The following is a 23,185-nucleotide window of genomic DNA, read 5'->3' on the forward strand; positions in this document are numbered from 1 at the left end:
TATCGGTATGTGTGACGCACACTTATGTATGTATATGACATACTTTAATGAAGAGGTCGCTGCGAATGCGTGACCAACTTCATGGTGGACTCTTCGAATTATATTTTACTCGATTTGTCAAGTAAGAAATATTTTTTTATTAAATATATATATAAATAAAAATATATAATATATATATATATTAATCTAATTATATTAATAATAAATATAATAAATTATATTAATAATAAATAAATATAATAAATTATATTAATAATTAATATAATAATATATATATATAATAATAATATATATAATATATATATATTTATTATATATTTTTATATTAAATAACAAAACACGCAAACGTGTGCGAGGAAAATTGAAGATAATGCGAATAAAAAAAATATAATAAAAATTGGAAATTTTTCGGAGACACACGAATTTGCATATGGCGCTGATGAATCTCGAACTAGGTCGCGTTCTATCGCGTCGATTTCGCGTCTAGGTTAATCATAGTCGAAGATATAGATGGGATGCCGCGTGTCGCGTCTAGGCTCGCGCGCTCGTGTTTACGCGGAACAGCTGATCGAGCCCTTCATTCTGTCAATCCCTTTATCGGGATGGATCTACTGTTGAGGATGTGTCAAGTCATCGCGATCTCGCTCCCACCAATCGCCATTTTAACTGGCTCCAATGTTAGATAGCCACCGCGGCGCCGTTGACTCGCGATTGATAATTGCCGATAATGCCGTACGTACGCAGATAGGGCTCCTTATTTGTCAAATTGCATTGGCTCGCGGTCATTATTCGCCCAGATAAAGATGCTGCGACGCGACAAAGGGATCGTCAAGCAATTCTGCAACTGCAGAATCCTGCGCGACAGCAGGATTCAGACGGAGGATATATGGGTGCGGGACGGGAGGATCGTGAATCCGGAGAGGATCTTCTACGACGAGAAGATCAAGCCAGATGTTAAGATAGACTGCGGCGGTGCCCTGATCTCACCGGGATACATTGACGTGCAGATTAATGGTTTTTAATTTCTTAATAAATATATATATATATATATATATATATATATATGTTCTGTTCCTCTCTTCTCCGTGCTAAATAAAAAATTAATTAGTGTATCGCACATAAATTGGATCTTTAAATGCAAAATTTAATTATTAATTTGATCAATTAATTTAAAAATGTAGCTTGCGAGTCATGGAAAGAGAAAGAGAATTGTAGATAGAAGAAAATAAGTTCTATCATGCACAAAAGTAGGAAATTGTCTCTCTCTTTCTCTAATTATTGTAAGATTAATAATTAAATAAAATTATATAATAAAATTAATGCAATAAATTTTCTAGCATCTAATAAGAATTTTGTGCTTTTACAAATAAATAGATAAATATGCTGTAATAATGAATGGATATAATGAATATTTGTATTTTAGGTGGATTTGGGATAGACTTCTCCTTCAATGTCGACAAAGTGGAAGAGGGCATTGATAGAGTGGCAAAAGGATTGCTAACACACGGAGTAACATCTTTTTGTCCTACCTTAGTAACATCCCCGAGTGAAGTATATCACAAAGTATTACCAAGAATAAAAAAGCAAAATGGTGGTGAATATGGTGCTTCTGTATTGGGTGTTCACTTAGAAGGCCCGTTTATTAGTCCAAATAAGAAAGGCGCCCATCCAGAGCAGTATATTAAAAAATTTGATCAGGTAACAGAAATATAATTTAATCTGTTTTCATTTATATTTAGAATATATCTGTGTAAAATCATATTCAACATGTTACTTAATATAATTTTAAATAACTATATTGTATTTCAGGGATTTAAATCAGTTACTGATATGTACGGTGATCTGGATAATGTATGTATGTTCACATTAGCACCTGAAATTCCAAATGCTTCACCTGTTATTGAGGAATTATGTAGAAGAAATATCAAAGTATCCCTTGGTAAGTCAAAGATCTAATGTTTCGGCAATAAAATATTTATCACGCTGTATTTAAACATATAAAATATCTTACAGAGATATATTCAACATAAAAGTTATAAAAAGTTATTAAAATTAAGAGACTTGCACACAAAGTTTTCTTTTAATATAGATTATATATATCACATTCTAGGACATTCTATAGCGAATTTAAGCGAGGGAGAAGAGGCAGTTAAACATGGAGCGTCATTTATTACTCATTTGTTCAATGCTATGTTACCTGTAAGCTACAATATATATAGTTCTATATAATCGATTTTTATGTTTTAAAATAATCTTATATAACATTTTTTTCAATTTTACCCAGTTTCATCATAGAGATCCAGGATTAGTTGGCCTTTTAGCGTCCGATCAAATTCCACCTGGAAGAATTATTCATTTTGGCATAATCTCTGATGGGATTCACACTCATCCAGCGGCGTTGCGAATTGCTCATAGAACGCATCCCGAAGGTTCATACTTGATCATTATACGTATACTTGCATAATACAGTGACAATTTTCATGAGATTAAAATTACATGATTTTTCAGGTCTCGTGCTTGTAACAGACGCGATATCAGCGTTGGGTTTGGAGGAGGGAATCCATCAACTAGGACAGTTTAAAATAGAGATACGTAAAGGATGTGCATATATCGCTGGAACGGATACTCTGTGTGGTAGCATAGCCGAGATGTCCAAGTGTGTGAGACACTTTAAAGATGCTACAGGTAAATTAACGTTTCTTTATATATAATAATCAAATAATAAAACAAATATGTTAATCATGCACAATATTTGACGATATAATTGCTTTGTGTAGGTTGCACGATAGTCGAAGCCTTGGAAGCGGCGACTTTGCATCCCGCGAGATGCCTTGGTATCGATTCCTACAAAGGTATTCTCAATTTTGGAGCTGATGCCGATTTCATATTACTGAACGAGAAGCTGGAGCTCCTATCGACATGGATTTCGGGAGAATGCGTTTATGAGAAGATTCCTGGCAGGGCAAAACAACTGGAAGCGTAAACGTAAGTAGATATTCCGGTACATATCAGAATTCAGTTGTATAAAACAACTGGATATCTTATAATTTGGCCACTGTATATAAATCGACAGTGACAGGCCTACAATAATGTTCTAATGAAAAAGCCTTAAACTTACTTCGGACAATAGCTTTTGTACGTTACACTGAGATTTTTATATATTTATACTTATAGTTTTGCAAATAAATGAAAATAGATTATTTTATATAAGAAAAAGATATAATATTACATACGACAAAATTGGAAGATTTAATTTCTTTAATTTTTACGACTATTGAGACTTATATGAAATCTAAATTTATAAAGACACTATATGATGACTGTACGAGTGTGAATGTACTTCTTGTACTAAATGAAGGATATTAGAAAGTGTACTTTCAAGTACTTTTTTCTACTAAAATGTAAAAATGTAACAATAAAAAAAGTATTGGTTTTTTTTTTAAACTTATATAGAAAGCTTTTATGCTTCTTCTCGTTTGCATTCTTGGCAAGATTCTTTAATCATATCATTTTTTTACTTTGCACATATTATGTCATAGAGCATAAAAATGTCAAGTAAAATTTAATAGTTTAATACTGCAAAGATATTTTTTACGCAACTAAAGAACAATTAGGTATCGTTGCATTGCATTAAATTAATCTTAAAGTCATTATGTGTACTTACAAGTTTTATATTAATGTACATAAAGTTTCTTTTACACAAATAAAATTGAAATGCGATGAATTAAACGCTACTTAAAAGAAAGAAAAATACTCCATTTTTTGAATAATATTAAAATTTTCATGATCATATATGTGCTGCATTGCATTTAATATTTGCTTACAGTGATTTAAACTTTTTGTTTAAACTTTGTCTTTTTGCTCGCGTGCGCGTACAGCATAATAGTTTATTAATAGTTTTTATCTAAACATAATAGACTTTAATTTTACCCATTCTCCGCTAATTTTTCTAGCTATATGGAATTGGTATTAGTTAATAAAATAAAGAAAGCACAAAACAGAAAAGAAAAAACAAAAAAAAAGAACAAGACTTGACTGTTTCTAAAATTAATCAATAATGTAAGATAATTAAAGAAAGCAAGAGAGCATGTCTTATTGTTAGCCGATAAATCATTGTGCGTGTGTAGTTGTCACTAATTGATGAAATTAATAAACTGCATCCTTCAAGTTACAAATATATGGGGAGTGCCTGATGCCAAATGTGTGCGCAGTGGGAATGTCGAGAAGCACCTAGAACACAATGATATGTCAGTTAATCGTTGTTACATTACATTGCATTTTAACGTTACGTCTATTGTCTTCTGACACGTAACTTTTTACTATTAAATATATAATTTATATATTTTTTATATATACTCTATTTCATACATACTCTATATTTACACATATTGTACTTTACATATGTGTATTACATATATTTATAATTATAATTAACACACTATATATTTATATTATATAAATATATATTGATATAATATTTATAAATATTGTATATGCATTTCTACGGCGATACCTTTTCCGGACAATGCGCTCCGGGTCCTGGAATTTGCGAATGATCGTCGGGCAACGAGAAACGGGCGCTAATGCTGTACGCCGGACTTTTCACTCTGACCGCATCCGGTCTGATGGTCTCGTATGCGCCCGGTCCGGGTACGAGAACGCGATCGTCCGTAAAGACCTTTTGCCTACCGGATATCGAGTAGGCGGGCGCCGCTTTCTTGTTACCCTCCCTGGTTCCGCCGAGGGCGGAGGGGATGTTATATATATTAGGCGCTGAAATGTTCAATCGCGATCTATCTCTTCAGAAATTTCGTGCTCGCGGGAATAATTACATTATTTCTTATAAATTATTTTATCCACCATTTACGTCGTATTTCTTTTTATTTTCTTTTGCTTTTGATCATGTCGTAGGATATCTTCCCGTAAAATTAGGAATTGCGCTAAGGAATTGCATCTCATCAAGTGGGTGTGATATACGTGAAGCCAAAAGGCGATAAAAAAAAAAGGATCAAACTATAGCCAATTATTGCAATAGACTAATTCAATGCGTGACATCCCGTGCACGTCAATATATATGCGAAATATAAAATTGCTACGATGTGACATGCTTCGACGTAACATGCATCACCGACGTTTACCCTGTATCCTTGGGGCCGAAATTGATACATCGAACTGATTATTATTTACCTGGAACGTTGTCTTGCCTGCTCGTGGGCGGTCTGAGGCCGAAAGTAAATCGCAATGCTTTCTCCAGCAAAAGCATTGCTTTTTCCGGACTGTACTCGCCGGGACCTGAAATATTTCACGATTAAAAGATTAAATTAATTGAAAATTATAAATTAATTAATTAAAATTTTTTAATTAGACTGAAGATGAGTGACAAATTCAATGATAAAAATAAGATATACAATATTGATCACTTAAAAAGATAATTCAAGGAGCAACAATAAAATAACAAAGATCACCTGGTATAGCGTCCTTCTCGTGGATCTCGGTTTTAACGCCGAAACTGTATTGCAGCGACTTGGACAGGTTTACTTTCTCGGGACTATATGTACCGGGAGCTGCAAATAAATTATTATAAAATATTTTAAAATGTATTCTTGAAAGATGTCGTGTTTATCACATTTATCTCGTGTTTCTAATACTAAAACACATATTTACATGACACATATAATATTTATTACACATGTTTTATCACAATAATATCTCGTAGGAATCATAGAAATTAAAATACATATATTAGAAGTTACATAGAATTTTACACACATTGCTAAAAATTATAAAAATCCACAATCTATTTTTTTTCAGTGTCTATTTTATTTTTTTCTCGTCTCACACAGATATTATTAGTATTGATATTATATACAATTGTTTTTTCGTAGCTAGTTAGTAAAATAAAACATTTAATAGTATCTACGACATGCCTACTTTAGACTCGCAAACAATAAAGTGTCAGCAAGACAATGGATAGTATTAACATTCCTCTACTTCACACCGATTACCTGGTGTATCATTAGACCTGTGTAAGGGCTTTCTATTACCGAAACAGAAATAGGGTTTATGTTCCAAATGTTGCGCTTTCTCCGGATTGTAACTACCAGGGCCTACCGAAGCAATCAGATTGAATTAATATTGCTCATTCTAATTACGTTCTCGTTTATATTAAATCATTAGAAAAAAAAACGATCAATTTCCATTAATTTTCACACCGTTACCTGGTGTATCGCGATGCTTATGGAGGGGTTTTCTGTTACCGAAACTGAAATAGTGTTTATGTTCCAGATTTAGAGCTTTCTCCGGAGTGTAATCGGCAGGGCCTGCCAAAAGCAATTAGAAAATAATGTCATTCATTGTTCGATTATAATCTTTTTCTTTTTCACTACCATATCACGTTAACCCATTTAGAACGATTACTAAAGACGAAATGTTAATGCCACGTTAATCCACACCGTTACCTGGCGTATCTCTAGGTTTATCCAAAGATTTCCTATCACCAAAACTGTAATAGGGTTTATGTTCCAGATTTAGAGCTTTCTCTGGTTTGTAATCAGCGGGGCCTACAGAGGCGAGGCAATCAGAAAATTAATGTTGTCTTATATTTACTATATTCACACACGTCAGATTCTCTCTTCGCGTGTTAACGATACGTCCAAGAAATATGTGTCTCGGAAAAAAGAGTTTTATTCGCGTCATTCTCACCTGGATTGTCGTTCAATTTTCCCGGTGATCCTTTCCCGGTCAAACTGTACTGCGGCCCCTTGTCCAGGTTTACTTTCTCGGGACTGTACGTGCCAGGCGCTGCGCGATAACACGTATCAAAAATTAGTAATTACTAAGGATATCGCATTTCGCGAAAAAAATTACGAAACGTACCGGGACCGTCGTCAGGCTTCGGTGCGGGTCCTTTGCCAGTCAAACTGTACTGCGGCCCCTTGTCCAAATTTACCTTCTCTGGGCTGTAAGCACTAGGCGCTGCGAAAATCGCATTAATATTTAAATATTTAAATATTTTTAAAAATATTTTAATATTTTATATATTATATTTATATATTATATAATATATCAATTAATATATAGTATATTTATATATTATATTATATTTTATATATTATATATTTTATATATTTAATATTTTAATATTTAAATTTTAATATTTTTTATTTTAAAAAAAAGCATACACAGTCGATACATAAAAAGCTATGTTAAAAAAACCATGCGTCTTAAGTTTAAATTATGCAATACGGATTAAACGTGTATTAATTATACCTGGCGTATCGCTGGGTTTATCGAGAGACGTTCTAAGTCCGAAACTGTACTTTGGCGTGGTGTCCAATTTCACCTTCTCAGGCGAGTACGCGCCAGGCGCTGAAAATATCATTTTGTTATGCTAATATATCTAAAAAAATTATATTTTACGTGCATTTTTACACACCTGGTGTATCGGCAGGTTTCTCGACGGGTCGTTTGCCGGTCAAACTATACTGCGGCCCTTTATCCAAATTCACTTTTTCTGGACTGTAAGTTCCAGGTGCTGTGCACGAGAAAAATAAATGCATACAATAATAGCTCGTATTCTTCTTCAGCTCGCGTTGAAGTAACATATTTCAATTACCTGGCGTATCGCTAGGCTTGTCCAGGGAGGGTCTAAGACCGAAACTGTACTGCGGAGTATTATCCAATCTTACTTTCTCGGGCGAGTATGTGCCGGGCGCTGTGAAAATCGCGTGTTGTATTAGTATTACTCGCTTCAAAAAGATACGCATTTGATACGCGTGTTCTTATGGATACCTGGTGTATCTGCGAGTTTCTCAGCGGGCCCCTTGCCAGTCAAACTGTACTGCGGCCCTTTATCCAAATTTACTTTTTCTGGACTATAAGTTCCAGGCGCTACACAAGATAAAGGCAAGATTAAATTATACGATGAGGACTTATTTTATATTAAATGCAATGTATTATTCGATCACCTGGCGTATCGCTGCCTTTGTCTGGAGCGTGTCTAATCCCGAAACTGTATTGCGGCGTATTATCCAGTCTGACTTTCTCGGGGGAATATGTGCCAGGCGCTAAAAACCGTGTTATTATAATTTATATTTATAGATTATATATAACTTTCTTCCACGCGTCATTTTTGCATACCTGGCGTATCCGCGGGCTTCTCGACGGGTCCCTTGCCAGTCAAACTATACTGCGGCCCTTTATCCAAATTTACCTTCTCTGGACTGTAAGTACCTGGTGCTGCGAGATAGAAACAAACGCGTGTCATAATTAGTATGAAATATTATTACAATTAATTTTTAATATATTATAATAATATGTATTAATTACCCGGAGTATTACTGGGTTTCTCCAGAGAAGGCCTGATTCCGAAACTGAACTGCGGCGTGGTGTCCAATTTAACTTTCTCGGGACTATATGTTCCAGGTGCTGAAAATCGCATTATTCATATTACATTACTATCATTCATATTCTTAAATTTTTATATGTATTTAAAGATTTATATCCATATTAAATTTGTGTATTTGAGATATTTATATATATTTAAAAAATGCTATAAATTACAATTTGCATATAAATACAGATTTATATATTTAGGGCTTTATTATACCTGGCGTGTCGATAGGTTTTTCGGCAGGTCCCTTGCCACTCAAGCTGTACTGGGGTCCTTTATTCAGATTCACCTTTTCGGGACTATAAGTACCGGGCGCTAAAAAAAAAAAAAAAAACAATGTTCCGTATTCTGATAACAGATAGTCTACCATACGTACCCGGTGTATCATTCGGTTTTTCTATAGCGGGTCTTAATCCGAAGCTGAATTGTGGTGATGGGTCCAGCTTCACCTTTTCGGGACAATACGCGCCTGGCGCTGTTTAAGAGAGAAAAAAATCACTTTATTATATATATTTTTTTTTTTTTTTTTTTTTTTTGCAAAATAGATGTTCTACATACCTGGTGTTCCGTTGCATTTTTCGACTCGAGCTTTACCGGTCAAACTATACTGCGGACCCTTCTCTAGGTTCACCTTCTCCGGACTGTATGTTCCGGGTGCTACATCGAAACGAGATAGAAAGAAATACGTTGTAAGATTAAGGAGAGTAAATGCGTTTATGACAAATTGTATAGATAGAAAATAAAATATCTTTAAGTCTATCGCCTCTTCGATTTAATAAAGACGAGAGGACATATATCATAGATCGCGTCATAGATTATTTATATAATTAATATTCTTCAATCTTATATTAACGAAAAAAATATCTCTTGATAATTATATAGATACCTATTAATACATATCTTTATAAAATAAAGTAAAGAAGACTTTTATATAATATCGAACAAGATTGAATTTATTGAACGATTTCGCGCATTCGTTCTCGTATCCAAAGAGATTTTAATTTATATTTTTTAAATCTCTCGACTTTTCTTCGTATTACCTGGCGTGTCGCTCGGTTTATCGAGCGGTGTTCTAAGTCCGAATGTAAACTGCGGCATATTGTCCAGCCTCGTTTTCTCGGGACGATAAGTACCTGGAGCTAGACACACTTGTTGATAAATTTTACAAGTTTCCAATTTCCGCGAGCGGCAATTTTCTACTTGCATTTACCGCCAAGTCTCTCTAGATTAATAGAACAGAGGGGAAGGGGGATGAAAAGGGGGATATTAATGGATTGTGGAAGTAAATAAAAGAGGGACATTTATCAACATATTGCGAAACATGCAGCAACACCTTTACTTTACGGCGATAAGCGATACTACTCTGTCAATGTTTTACGTATGCAGCTAGCAATTTTAATTACACTCTATCACAATTTAATTGTACATTTCTAAATACCGAAACTCTATTACGAGAGAATACATTTACCCACTATGTATTTCATTTTTATATATATTTACCATCTATATATTAATCAATCCTACTATATTAATCGCACAATTATTCTCTATATGCTACGTCATAGATATCACACGTGCACAATTAATTTACTGTGGAGAGGAAGTAGTAGACTCGGAAGTAGAGATTGTTGCTACTACGATTTTACGAGAGATTTACGGTGCGTCTTGATAAGTTCATTACGCGTTCAAATCGTTAAAATTACGTGAGGGTCTTAATGTTTATAAGAAACCACTAGTCTGTACCTAAGCAGCGATTCTTCGGCGATAATAGTTTCGTTTATCGATTTTTAAGATGCTACTCCTCAAACCAAGTCCCATCGCGGTTAACCGCGATTAGTTGCGATGTGGCATCGATTGTCTTAAACACTACACATACACATGGTGTCTATATATAATGCATACATAAATTTCTTTACGAGTTATATTTATCTATCTCTCTCAGTCTGTCAATTATTAATTATATTAATAGATAATTTTTGTAATATATTATACTTTGACAATTACGAAAAACATTTTATTTATCTTATTGTATATATAAAAATAATATCATTCCTTGTGCAATAAAAACAAGAAAGTTATTTTAAATAGATTAAATAACATTCAATAATTATTACAATATTAATACACGATTATAAATAATGCGATTTTTATTTTGTTATGACACATGTGATGAATTTTCATTAATGTCCAGAGTTCCAATCGACATGCTAAATTTATAATGTTGTATTTAGTGTTATATTATATTCTTTTTTTGCGAATTTGTGTGTGTTTTTTAGTATTTACTGATTTGATTAGCATACAAAGTATATATTCGAACCATCGATTATTTAAGTTGCATAATTACCGGGAATATCACTCGATCTTTCCGACGCAGTTTTTATGCCAAAAGTGAACGCTGCTGCTGCTTTGCAGTAGATATTCACGATTTCAGCGCGATAGTCGCTCGGTGCTACGATCGAGATGCAATATTTCATGTTTCGATAAATAATTTTATTGTGGCGTGATACGACGTAAGTGGTGTCTCGATTGTGTGTGTATTTGTTCATATAAAATCTTTCTTGATTACGAAAAGAGAAGAATTTTCATTGACAATATTTATTGCGGTGGTCTATATTTAATACAGATATGTGAAATTATGTTATATCTTGAATATATAAAGCGACAAAATTATTTTCGAAATGAATTAACTTGTGTAAATTTTATATAAAATAGATATATGATTCGGGGTGGATGCACCATATTTTTCGCCAACTTTTACAATCGCGCGCCAAACGATTTTCAGAGTTTTCCTCTACTCTGTTCGAAAAATCATCGAAATCTCGTGTTATTTATTATATTTTTCGACTTACCGGGTGTACAGCTGATTTTCTCGATTTGCGTCTTAACGCCAAAGGAATATTTCGGCGAACTGTCCAGAATTATCTTTTGCGCCTTCTGCGGATTGTAATCTCCCGGTGCTGGTGTAATTTCCGCTTTCGCTGATTTAGTTCGGCCGTGCAGCGACAAAGCGGGTGCGGCATCCTTTCCTAAAAGATTTTCCATGTATTACTACGTTATTTATAATTTGCATATATTTAAAATAATAATATAAAATAATATAATTAATGATTATTAAATAATAATTATGGACATATTTAATAAATGTTAATTAATTAATGAGAGACAATTGATAATTATTAATTAATGACGATTTTTATTAAGTATCACAAATATTGCAATTTTTATAAAAATATTTTAGAAATTAGATATATTAGAAATTTTTTGCATAAATACGATAATGCAAAGCTTACGTAGAAATATAACAAAAATTAATTTGATTGAAATTAAAGTCTGTATTTTATCTAAATCAGGTCGATCTTTCAAAGTTGTATGCATATAGATCGCGTGTAGAAGTTCCGGTTCTATTCAAGTACACAAAGCGAAGGAATTTCGTGAACATTGGCCATTAAAATGTATCATTCTTCTGTAATATTGGGTTTGGAGTTTGGTCGATACTTCGGCCGACGCATAGCGGAACTTGCAAGTTCACGAAGCAGAATATAATGGCGCATTATAACTCATCTCGCTCAATATCTTAACACATTATTATCGTATTCCGTTTCGTACTTCATCGAAAAAAAAAAATAAAAACTGTTGTCCACATATCACTTATTTTAAATCAAGATATTCCGGTTAATTATTTTAAATAAATCTATTATATCGAGCAGAGAGAGTTTGTATCTATTTATTATTTATATTTTATAAATACTTATAATGTTTAAATCTTTGTAAACGTGCGAATATATTTTATTTGTGGCGTATTTACCTTTTGCACTAAGTCCAGAAACATTATATTGTCCAGGGCCAGGTCCAGGGCTGTTGTTCTTCAAAGTGTGCCTGAAAAATTTTAGTGACAATGGCTTGTACGTAAAATTATGTAAAGTTTTATAAGATTTGAGTGGAAGAAGCTATATTAAATAACAATTATGACTTTAAATTAGCAATATTCGAATAGTTTTATTTTTCTGAATATAGTGCATTATAACAATTTATAAAATTTAATGAAAAGTTATATATAAAATAATTTAAAAATCTGTCAAAAGATTAAATTGAAATTATCAATTCTACCTGCTGCCAAAGGAAAATGCTGGTGCCCTTTCTCGTTTAGAATCTGGAACTATTTTTCCTGTAAAACGTTACATAATTTTTCATATTGTATATAATACCATATAACTGCATATTACTGAAGAAAATCTGACAAAAAGCATTTGCGTAATAATTAACTTAAACGAGAGAGACGCCAAAAAAGAAGAAACATCGCGGGACGACATTATTATTACGGTGTGTCGTTAATTATAAAGTTCCGCGTGCAGCTCGAATATCATAAATGCGTAATGATCGAAATGCAATCGTGCGGATCACGGTTGTACGCGATATGTTAATTAATACGTAAGTTCGCAGTCACAACCGCGAAAGCGTCGCCGACGAGTCAATTCTCATGAATTATCAGATTTCTATTAGCCATTATTTTTCAACAAAAGAGGTTTAATAAATAATTCGCCGTCGAAAGTTTCTTGCGAAGTTAATGAACGTAATTATCGAGTTTTAATAATAAAATTCTTAAGATTTTGCGACGCTCTAATTTTCTCTCGGGAAATTAAGTTTGACGAATGAATTTCAATTAGCAAAATCGCAAGAGAAATATGGAGGATTGTTAAAATAATTAATAGTTTTTAGCAATCATTTAAAGACACAATTTTTTACGAGAAGTGAACGTAATTCTTACCGATTAGCGGCGGTAAAGTTACACAGGCTGGCCCTGGGCTGCTATATTCGGCGGCAATCGGACCTCGCCTTTTCGTGGGTGTCCAAGGTCTCTGTGTCACTCCAACCATGTTGCTCAAAGGGTATTCCCTTCTTTATAGTCCTGAAAAATTTATAATATAATGACAGACATCTGTTCTACAATATTGTGGAGGTGGAGTTTATAAAATATAATTTTGTATTAATGTACAATATAATATGCATTTGTAATAATACAATTATAAAGTGTACTATAATTTAATAGAAATCCATAGAACTGCACATCGAACTTTTAGAACCAAGTAAAGATTTAAATTACAGACAACATGAAATTAAAGAACCACATTCGAATAATTTAAATGTCTCGCAATGCGTGTTTAAGAGTTTTCGATCTCTTCAAAAACCATTCTTGAGAAGTGAATCTAGTTTTCTCTGCTTCGCAGGGCAGGACATTTAAATTGTTCGAGTGTGGCCTATGTTAAAACGCGCATCCCTGTCTTTTTTTCTCGAGACCGCGAAACTTCACGGGCAAATCGCGAGATTCTCTCCGATAAACAACGAAACGCGTGTTGAACGCGACGTCCATGAATTATGCAATGGAGGTCGACCTCGAAGTCGAGGGGGGCATGATACAGAAACGATTCATGGAGAACCATATAAGAGCATGTCCGTGATGGGAATACGCGACGATACACTCGCCCACCGGCCGAGTTCAGGTCCATCAAAAGTGCCCAAATGCACGGTAGCTGGATGGTGATGATGGTGATGATGATGATGATGATGACTCATGACCCACTTGCCATGCGGAGCAGCGCGGTAATGCGTTGATCACCGGTGCATAAAGTGCACTGTACTTTCTAGTAGAATCTCCAGAGAGATGTTCTGGACAAATTACAATTTTACAGTAATTTCAAAATTTCTAAAATTTGCAATAGCTTTCTCCTTTTCTTTAAAGTGACTTTAAACTGTCTTTTCTACGTCATGCCTTCGATATAATTTTTCACGCAATTTCAAAAGATCCTATATTTCTCGAGAATTTTCTAGGAAAATTTTTATTTACTATTATTTATCTTAAAATAAAAAAAATTATTTCGCGAAAAATAATGTCAAATGCTTAAAACAAAGCAATATTTTTAGATGCATATAACAACGTTGTTAATATTTGATATTAGATCATAGATTTCATGCATATCAATGAAAAAGTCCGGAAAACATTACGAAGTTTAATGAGTGTCACCCACGACGTGCGAAACGTTTTATAATGACTGATTCCTAATGATTGCCGACTATGGCAGAGATGATCGAGTGCTTTACTCATGCCTTTACTTATGCCGAATTTCTTACATCATCGCTTATTACGGTATTCTGATAAAAATGAAAGAAGCGAAAGAGAACCTCGACGCAAAATGTGCAACAATAAAAAAAAAAAAAAAAAAAATGAAATATTACAAATTAATTTGCGTTACATTTTTTATACGAGATTCATCCCTCGAGGTCACTCGTTTCGAAAAAATCTTTAGAACCGTGAATCTTTTCAGCGATAATTGCTATCATTAATCACTAATCGAAATAATGACGCGGAAATATTTATAGGGGAGAGATTAATAACGCTGTGAGCGACATTATTCGTCTCTTTTCGATTCGCACATCATATACTATATATATCTAAATGACATCATGTTAGGTATATACATATCTGCGGCAAAAACGCTGTGTGTCGAATACATTCGCCGTATATCCATATTGAGTTGACACATGGTATATATATATCAATACACACATGGCATTTCATTAGCCAAATATGGGGATGAAAGTGGAGTGGCAAATCCGATACATAAGAGTACACGAGAGTACAAACGTACTGTGACGTCGCCAAAATTGGAGGGAGAGGTTGAGAAACATTCGCGAGAAAAAAATGCGAATCTCTTACAAAGTATGCGACTCTCTTAAAGAGAGAGAATAATCTCGCGTCCCTTTTCTCCGCTCTTTTTATCGTGTAATCTTTTCGATTAAAAAAATATATACATTTTATTATTATGAATTGACGAATATTTAAGAGCCTACATTTCATATAGTCAACAGACTGATGTTTTCATAGACAATATCCGCTAATATTGACATTAATATATATGTATATTCAAGAAATTTCAAGGATACTCTTACTAGCAAGAAGTTTTTGTCATATTTTTATTCAGAATATGATAAATGACAGAAAAATGTGAGAGATAAGCGATAAAAATAGTAGATGATAAATCAGATATATTACAATAAATTTTACAATAAATGTTCTAACTTGATATCATTATAATAAATAAGATTTATATTGATATTTAATTTGTGAAAAGAAAAAAATTTGTTTATAGATATATCTATTGAAATAATATGCGAGAAAAATAAGCGTTGCAAATTGGTATTATTATCCTCGTTATTCTAATAAATCGCTGTTGCTCCGAGCAAAGTGGAAATTGTAATAATACATTGTTACATATTATTATCTGCGTTGAATTATATCGCATTACATTGATAATGATATGTGATAAAAATTATATATTTGTATTATATATTAAATAAGTTTCACAAAAACGAAATCTTTAAAAATCTTTGGCTCGTTTATTTAATTTAATAGAATGTTTTTCTCATTTTTATGTATTATCTGTAAGCATTAATATCTGTAGTTGTGTTAGGATTAAATGAATCATCTTTGAATTATTACGTTGTAAGCTAATAATTTCTCTCTCGTGAAAAATAATATAATATTATATATTTATTATCTCTTTCTCTTTTTCGGTAACGTAGTAGAATATCCTTGAGATTTTCTAAATATTGTATTATTGTCAACACCACGGGATGATGTCTGTGAGAACATTGATTAACTATGAACTCTGTAGGCTATTTTTTAAAAATACATTCATAATTTTTGGCATGAAATTTATTAAAATGAGATTTTATTAATTAAATATTTTTCTAATAAATTATGCGTCATATATTAACTATATTATTATTCTGATATTGATTAAAAAATTTATTATTAGAACGAAAAATTTCTGGAATATGTTTATTTTTTATTTAAAATCCATGATTTTCAAACACCTTTGCTTTATCGATCAACATTGAGATACTCACAAGTCTACAGAGAACATTGCTCCCTAATATTCTAGATATAAGACGTTAATTAATAGTTGCAATTGATGTTACTATTATTTTTGCAAATTTATTCGAAATATACGCACACGATGTGTTTAATTTTGCGCTCTGATATCTTTTTATGTCATCGATCGTACGTTAACATTAATTCTCCACGATCTTCGCAAGACACGTTCCTGTCATTCCGTGACTTTCGCGCGAAGTTGTAAATGTATTCATGTTATTATCTTCAATCATCGCGAAAAGAATGCGGTGAATTTACTTACTCAGATATCAATAAAAAGTCCGCAAATAAGACGAGATGTGTCGAGAACAGCCGATTGTCTTATCAGCGAGAGAATGATTTCGCTGGCTCGATCGCCGCCGATTGGGTGAGACCTGCCTTTTACACCTGGTACCAAACACTTGGCTGTACACCTGAGACGCGTCGATCTGCGACTGAGCGAGTAAACGTCAAGGTATCGCGGCATGTTTCCCGGAATCCGCGTTCCCCACCTTTCATGATTCGCAGGGAGTTCGACTGGCAGAATCTGAAACGCAAGCGCCTGAGGATAGCTTGCTTTGCGTGCAAAGATGAAGTGCATGTATGTACATTCGCATAGAATTGGATACACGAAGGAGATAAGGCTGAATTAATTCTAATAAAAATTTATAATAAATATTAATAAAACATGTTTGTACATTCTTCAGTAAAGCTAAGTAATAATTGTAAATGTATTAAATTTGATGCTTAAACTTTTCTCTGTATTTTTAATATCTTCAGATAATCATGAAATTAATAACACAATAATTTCATAATAATTGAAGAATAAATCAAATCTAAAATAGAAACTTTTCGATTCATTTTTTCAGTGACTTTAACTTATCCTAATTAAATTTAAAATTTGATGAATCAATTAAAATTGAAGCTTGAACTTCTCGGATATTTCACAAATATAGATTCATAGATGTAAATATTTTTTTGTCAAGAAGTAATTACTTTTAGCTTTCGATACAAGAATGTACTTTTTCTAATGCGCAAAGTCTCAACTAATTTTCTCTTTGTTACCTATACCATTTGTCATCATGGTCCAGTCAGCAGATATACTCATCGGCAGTAGAAAAAAAATAGCCGGTCAGCAGTCAGCAGATAGCAAAGAGAATGAGCAATTTATCTTATCGCAATTTATCTTTATATAACTTACGGGATTTTAACTGATGTATTCGTTATGGCGTAAGTTCCTAATTTTAGCCGATCTTTTTTTTTCACAATGGTCCAGGTATAAGTTGACAGAGCCGAGGATGGAGATTGGGAATTGGAGAGTGCGTGGGTTGCGAAATCGTGTATGGCCGATAATGGAAGCAAGAAGACAATGCCATCATATATTTAAGCAGCCAAATCTGGATGTCACGTGCCGTTATTCTGCAAATGATAAATAAAAAAGCTAAAATTCGGGCCATTCTTTTCAGAATAATTATGGGATATTTTTTGTTTGGAGAAGAGTTCGAAAGGAAGTTATTTTCTTCATTTTTTAACAATAAAATAATATCTAAAATATTAAGAAAATAAAGTTAAAATTGTCATTTATTACTCAATTTCTTAATCACTTATAATTGAAGAATTGTTTCAATCTGAAGAAAATATCGTCTATTGCGAAACTCGACTCTACTGATCAAACAATCTGTCATTAAATTTAAGATACGAAATTCTGAGACATTTCGCATAGACGTAATTATTCCAATATTTTGCAATATACTAACCGAATATGGAAAAAGTAATAAATTAGCTATGTGTGTTTCTCATCGACGATCCGCAAAGATAATGACATTTCCCGTTTGTACAAAATTCTCATCTCCTATCACGTTTTACGTGTTAATGACTTTTTTTGAGATGTGATCCACGAGATCGAAGGATATTCTATTCCTAAGAAAACCGGTTATAAGAATCATTACATTTCTATGCGGCGTGAAAAGAGACACTGCTACAAAGCCACGAGAGCGTGTTGGACATTTGATCGCTCCTCTCCTTCTCCCTCCTCGTCGACGACATCGCAAAGCGAGCGGGTCTGGTCAGCAGAGTCGGCGGGGCTCAATGGGTCTGGCTAGATGTTGAGCACGAAGGATGTCCACTTATACGCATTATTAATCGTAGGTGCGCCAGTTTATTAATCCACTGTGTGTGTGATGTGTCTACGCTGATGCGTTGCAAGGTTCAAACGCATGATGATGTGCATACAGTCGCGAGTGTAGGGTGTTTTCTTTTCGAAAATATCCAGAAATCTCCTTCTCGTAAGAGGAGAATGCCAGATTGCTCTCTTCCATCGCGCAGCTTCCCGATGTGCAACGCTTGAACGCGCTTCTTCTGTGTTAAATTGTGTATATAACGAGTCGAGAGGAAGAGAAGGGATCTGAAAAAAAGGTTCGTAAATGTCGTTTGTGCAAAAAAAAAAGATGCTACACAGGGTGTTCTGGACGATCGATTTTTGATTCGTGTAAATCGAAATTATTAATAATTATTATGAAATATTTTACATGACAATTAATGATAAATTATATTAAGAAAATTATGCAAGCAATATCTATTAGTCATCGCTCTTACTGTAATCACTTTCCACCTGTTGCATTCCTAAACTTTACAGCAGCTATTAAAATAGAACGAGAGAGAGAGAAATTTAATAAGTAATTACATAATACAAATTACATATATATTAATATATAAATTATATATAAATTATTAATTAAAATAATGTATAAATAACATATATATATTAAACAATTTATGAACATAAATATTAATCATTTTAAATACTTTATAATATCGACAAATGAAATACGTAAATGAATATTTGAAGAATTCTGAAGCTAATCTCTCTCGGGATATCTTGAACAAATGTTTGCATTCTTTTGAATTCTTTTTGTGCTGCGTTTTTTTTCAAACATTGTCCGAACAAAGAATTATTCTGTCGACGACATTCTGCGCGCATGTTTCGAACTTAAATTAATTCTAAACGACAGGAAGCGTTCATCCGCCAGTACCTTTTATCGCGAAGCAAAACATGCGACCCGATCGCATTCCATGGTTTGGAAATCCGATCGGGTCTATTGTCGAGCGATAAGCGACAAATGTCGGTGGTGCGAGAGCTTTTGTGCGACTGCTACTGAAATAATACGGATGAAACGCTTAATTGGCACTCTAATAAATCGTGACGATGAGATCACGATCAGGGCCGTCATACGGTTCTACACCCACGCATGAAACTAGACTATACTTTGCAAGTGTAATGCAACGCGCACACATGCATATAGACAATGCGTCATTTTTTCTGTCCATATGTTTATCTGTCTGATATGTTTTATACACATGTTTCCACGGGAGCTTCTCATGCAGGAACGACGAGCGGAAGCTCGCCCGACAAAAAAGCAAAGCTCCACTTTTTTTTCGAATGCCGACGTTAGCAAATAAATAATCTATTTTCTTACACTTACTTAGCTCCAAGAAATTTGATCTAATTAAATGAATTTTTCAAATTGTTTCTGCATATTTTTATTTGCACTTTAACTAAAAAAAAATTTATTAATTTCAAATTAACAAAATTTTAATATAGTCTCTAAAAGAAAATGTTTAGCTGAAAATATAATGTTTATTTTAAATCTTTTTCATATATTGAAATTATAAGAAATAAGTTGCATTCTAGATATTTTTGATTTTAAGATTTTTGTCTAAAAATGCATGTGTGCGCGCGTAATTATATTATTAAATTTCTCTTCCTCTCTTTCTCGCTATCAAATTATTAAAATTTTAAAAATTAAAAGACTTTTTCCACTTATAAATAAGTAGAATATTCTTAAGCACTATTCAATTTCAAATTCGATACAGTATCACTTTTCTAAGATAATTAATAATTATATTTCCGATTTATTTGTGGATTAATTAAAAATTTCTTTGTCAAAATAACTGATTCAACGTCAATATTCTAAGTGTAATTATATCATCAGATACCTTAGGCAAAATGGATTTGGAAGAGGATTCACTGCAGGAACACCTGCTGAACGTCTACGATTCCTCCTCGACCAGCAGTCAAGTTCTTTACAAACTCCTGCTGGACGCTCTACGATCCAGGGATTTTCGTTCCTTCAGAAATACTGTGGAGCATAACTTGAGCAAGCAGCCGCCCGCTATAAACGTCAACTATGTCCATCCTAATCATTCGGAAGAGACGTGTCTTGACATAGCTAGTAGAAATGGCCTGACGGAGTTCGTAGAGTTCCTACTGCGTAAGGGAGCGAATCCTAATAGGGTGAACGAGGCGCATAATCGCGCTCCTATTCATTTCGCCACCGAAGGTGGACACGTGGACACGCTGGCAGCTTTGTTGGCAGAGCCGACGATAAATCCGAATCTCGAGGCGGGACAGCAGACCGCTCTGCATATCGCGGTAAGGAAGAAGGATTTCGCATGTGCCGATCTGCTGCTGGAAAGAGGCGCCAGTGCCAGTATTCCCAATAGTAAGGGCCTGACGGCCCTTCACCTAGCGGCAATGAAGACACAGAGTGATATGGTAGAGCTGATACTAAACAAGTGTCGACAGTGTCCGGATCTGGACAGTTACAGGGATTACAATCATCAGACGACGCGAGAGGTGCTTCAACAAAAATTACCGGGACTGCTGTTGCCGCCCAGATCCGAAAACCGAGAGACGAATGCGCACGATCTCAAGTATTACCTTCTCGCCAATGATCAGACGAACTTTTTGAGGAGCCTGGAGCTCGTCAAGACGGAGGTTCTTCGCAATGCGGCCGAGGACTTGCTGGAGATGGCTGCGCAAAATGATTTTCACGAGGTCGTGGTGGGAATCCTGGAGAAGCTCAAGGGAAGTCTCTTCAGCGTAAAGAAAGCTGCGCGCGTGGCTGTTGAGCAGGGTAATCACGCTATACTTCAGGAACTGCTGAACGTGGAGCCTGAAATGGCCAACGATCTGATTCTGGATGTCTGTCTGGAGCTGGGAATGCCAAGAAAACGAAGTGTCGACAATAGGTCGGATCGGTTGCAGTGTCTGAGATTGATCCTGAAACAGGAAAACGTGGATGTTCGTTGCACTGATAGTGAGTATATCACAACGATAAGTACTTTCTAGGTACGATAGATAGTTTAAAAATACTTAAGCGATTTATTTCAATACTTTCGCTCTTTCTGAAAATCTTACGTGTAAATTCTCATCATAAATTTCTCTTACCTTACAGATAAAGGCAACACGCCGCTGCATTACGCGGCCAGGGCGGGTTGCCGCGAAGCGGTGACTCTACTTCTCGAGCGAGGCAGTTACATCGGTCACATGAACAAGTTCAACGTACCGCCGATCGCCGACATCCCGGTGTGCACGCTGTCGCGTTACTTCGACGACTGTCTGCAGCCGCGAAAGGAGCGGACGAACGAGTACACTATCGAATTCAATTATCGTTGCCTGATGCCGCACGACGTTCTCGGGGAACACGACAAGAATCGTCAGGCAATTTCCGAGCTGGAAGTGTTCAAGTACATTGCTTGCAACGGCGCTCTCAAACACTTGCTCAAGCACCCGCTGCTCTCGTCCTTCCTTTTCCTCAAGTGGCATAGAATACGGCACATCTTATACATGAATTTTGCCCTCTACGTGATCTTCTACTTCTTGCTGAACGCCTACATTCTGGGCTTGACTTATAACAGTTCTGCAAGTAAAAACGAAACACAGACGGTCAACAGTTCGAACGATGCGGCTCTCGGAAGTATCTTGCGAATCGCCTGGTACCAGAACAACCTCCTGTGGGCTTTCACCACCGTGCTGTTTCTGCTCTTCATCTTCCGGGAGATCCTCCAGGTTATCTCCTGTCCCTTGCGCTATCTGAAGAACTTGGGCAAGTGGCTGGAAGCTGCGTTGCTCGTGCTGACCTTTGTCGTGCTGTGCGGCGCGGGACCCCAGATCAGCGCTATAGTGATCCTTCTGTCCGCGTGGGAATTGGTGATCCTGATCAGTCAGCATCCGCGCATGACTACCGGCATCGAGATGTTCCGCACAGTCTCCTTCAATTTCGCGCGCTTCCTCTTCCCGTACGCGTTCCTTATCCTCGCGTTCGCCCTGGCCTTTTACACGCTCTTCAAGGACGGCGACGACACGAGCTTCCCCGATCCCGGTCGCTCGCTCTTCAAGACCTTCATCATGCTCACCGGCGAGTTCGACGCCAACGACATCCCGTTCGTCTCGCATCCGGTTTGGAGCCACATCGTATTCGTGTTGTTCGTCTTCCTCATCGCCATCGTGCTCTTTAATCTACTCAATGGTCTGGCGGTCAGCGACACTGCCGAGATCCTAAACAAGGCCGAACTGGTCGGACTCATCTCCCGGATACGTCTGATTGCCTACATCGAAGATGTGGCGGTCGGCAAATCGTGCAGGCGTTGTTTCTGCTGCAGCGAAAATTCATCCTCGTTGCGATGGAATCCGTTCGGCTTCCTCGCCAGGAGGATTCTTCTGTTTCCGCATTACCTGAGAGACGGCAGAATCTGCGTCAAGCCGTACGACTACCTGGACGTATACAGCAGCGACAGGCAATGCGAGAAATACGTTCGCAGCGAGTCCGTGAATCGTGATAAACGTTGGTCCACCTTGAAGATGGATCCTAATATAATCAAACAGGCTAAACGAATTATCTCCGAGAAAAATCAGTTGTCGGACAACGAGAGGATAATGATCGCGTTGAATAAACTGCAGGAGAGACTGGCGGGGATGGAGGTCGCTTTGAATACCGTGAAGCTCGCAGTTGAGAATAATAATGTCGATAATACGGTGGAATCTGTGAGGGAGAGTTAATAAGCAGATGTGTACGAATCCATGTTCTTCTTTAAGTTTTTTG

At 35.3% G+C, this 23,185-nt stretch overlaps 3 protein-coding genes across 8 annotated transcripts; 2 read left to right on the forward strand and 1 right to left on the reverse strand.

Moving 5' to 3' along the window:
* Positions 1-464: 464 nt before the first annotated feature.
* On the forward strand, positions 465-3,448 carry LOC145941050 (N-acetylglucosamine-6-phosphate deacetylase). Its single transcript, XM_083046837.1, has 8 exons — positions 465-732; positions 798-1,014; positions 1,424-1,698; positions 1,810-1,939; positions 2,111-2,199; positions 2,285-2,429; positions 2,509-2,685; positions 2,778-3,448. The coding sequence occupies exons 1-8, from the start codon at positions 676-678 to the stop codon at positions 2,981-2,983; spliced, it is 1,296 nt and encodes a 431-aa protein (XP_082902963.1). The 5' UTR covers positions 465-675; the 3' UTR covers positions 2,984-3,448.
* Pain (transient receptor potential cation channel family member painless) lies at positions 2,845-23,142 on the forward strand. Of its 2 annotated transcripts, none has more exons than XM_083046828.1 (3): positions 2,845-2,985; positions 20,294-21,400; positions 21,539-23,142. In XM_083046828.1, the coding sequence occupies exons 1-3, from the start codon at positions 2,943-2,945 to the stop codon at positions 23,140-23,142; spliced, it is 2,754 nt and encodes a 917-aa protein (XP_082902954.1). In that variant the 5' UTR covers positions 2,845-2,942. The 2 variants fall into 2 exon arrangements, with proteins under 2 accessions (XP_082902954.1, XP_082902953.1); XM_083046827.1 differs by lacking the exon at positions 2,845-2,985 and adding an exon at positions 18,309-18,449.
* Positions 3,750-16,786, reverse strand: LOC145941047 (uncharacterized). Of its 5 annotated transcripts, XM_083046829.1 has the most exons (26): positions 16,585-16,786; positions 13,158-13,298; positions 12,500-12,557; positions 12,198-12,268; positions 11,242-11,418; positions 10,737-10,841; positions 9,433-9,531; positions 8,951-9,049; positions 8,769-8,867; positions 8,609-8,707; positions 8,329-8,427; positions 8,140-8,238; positions 7,968-8,066; positions 7,792-7,890; positions 7,616-7,714; positions 7,436-7,534; positions 7,270-7,368; positions 6,877-6,975; positions 6,703-6,801; positions 6,459-6,560; positions 6,219-6,320; positions 6,006-6,107; positions 5,466-5,564; positions 5,188-5,292; positions 4,514-4,773; positions 3,750-4,230 (listed from the first exon to the last, which is right to left on the reverse strand). In XM_083046829.1, exons 2-26 carry the CDS (start codon positions 13,264-13,266, stop codon positions 4,147-4,149), a joined length of 2,661 nt encoding a protein of 886 aa, XP_082902955.1. In that variant the 5' UTR covers positions 13,267-13,298; positions 16,585-16,786; the 3' UTR covers positions 3,750-4,146. The 5 variants fall into 5 exon arrangements, with proteins under 5 accessions (XP_082902955.1, XP_082902956.1, XP_082902958.1 ...); XM_083046830.1 differs by lacking the exon at positions 10,737-10,841 and having other exon boundaries at positions 3,751-4,230; positions 16,585-16,780; XM_083046832.1 differs by lacking the exons at positions 9,433-9,531; positions 10,737-10,841 and having other exon boundaries at positions 3,751-4,230; positions 16,585-16,781.
* Positions 23,143-23,185: the final 43 nt, after the last annotated feature.

Source organism: Prenolepis imparis, unplaced genomic scaffold (genome assembly GCF_030444845.1).
Source record: "Prenolepis imparis isolate NDT839.2.m4 unplaced genomic scaffold, iyPreImpa1.0 SCAF_9, whole genome shotgun sequence".
Lineage (NCBI taxonomy): Eukaryota > Metazoa > Arthropoda > Insecta > Hymenoptera > Formicidae > Prenolepis > Prenolepis imparis.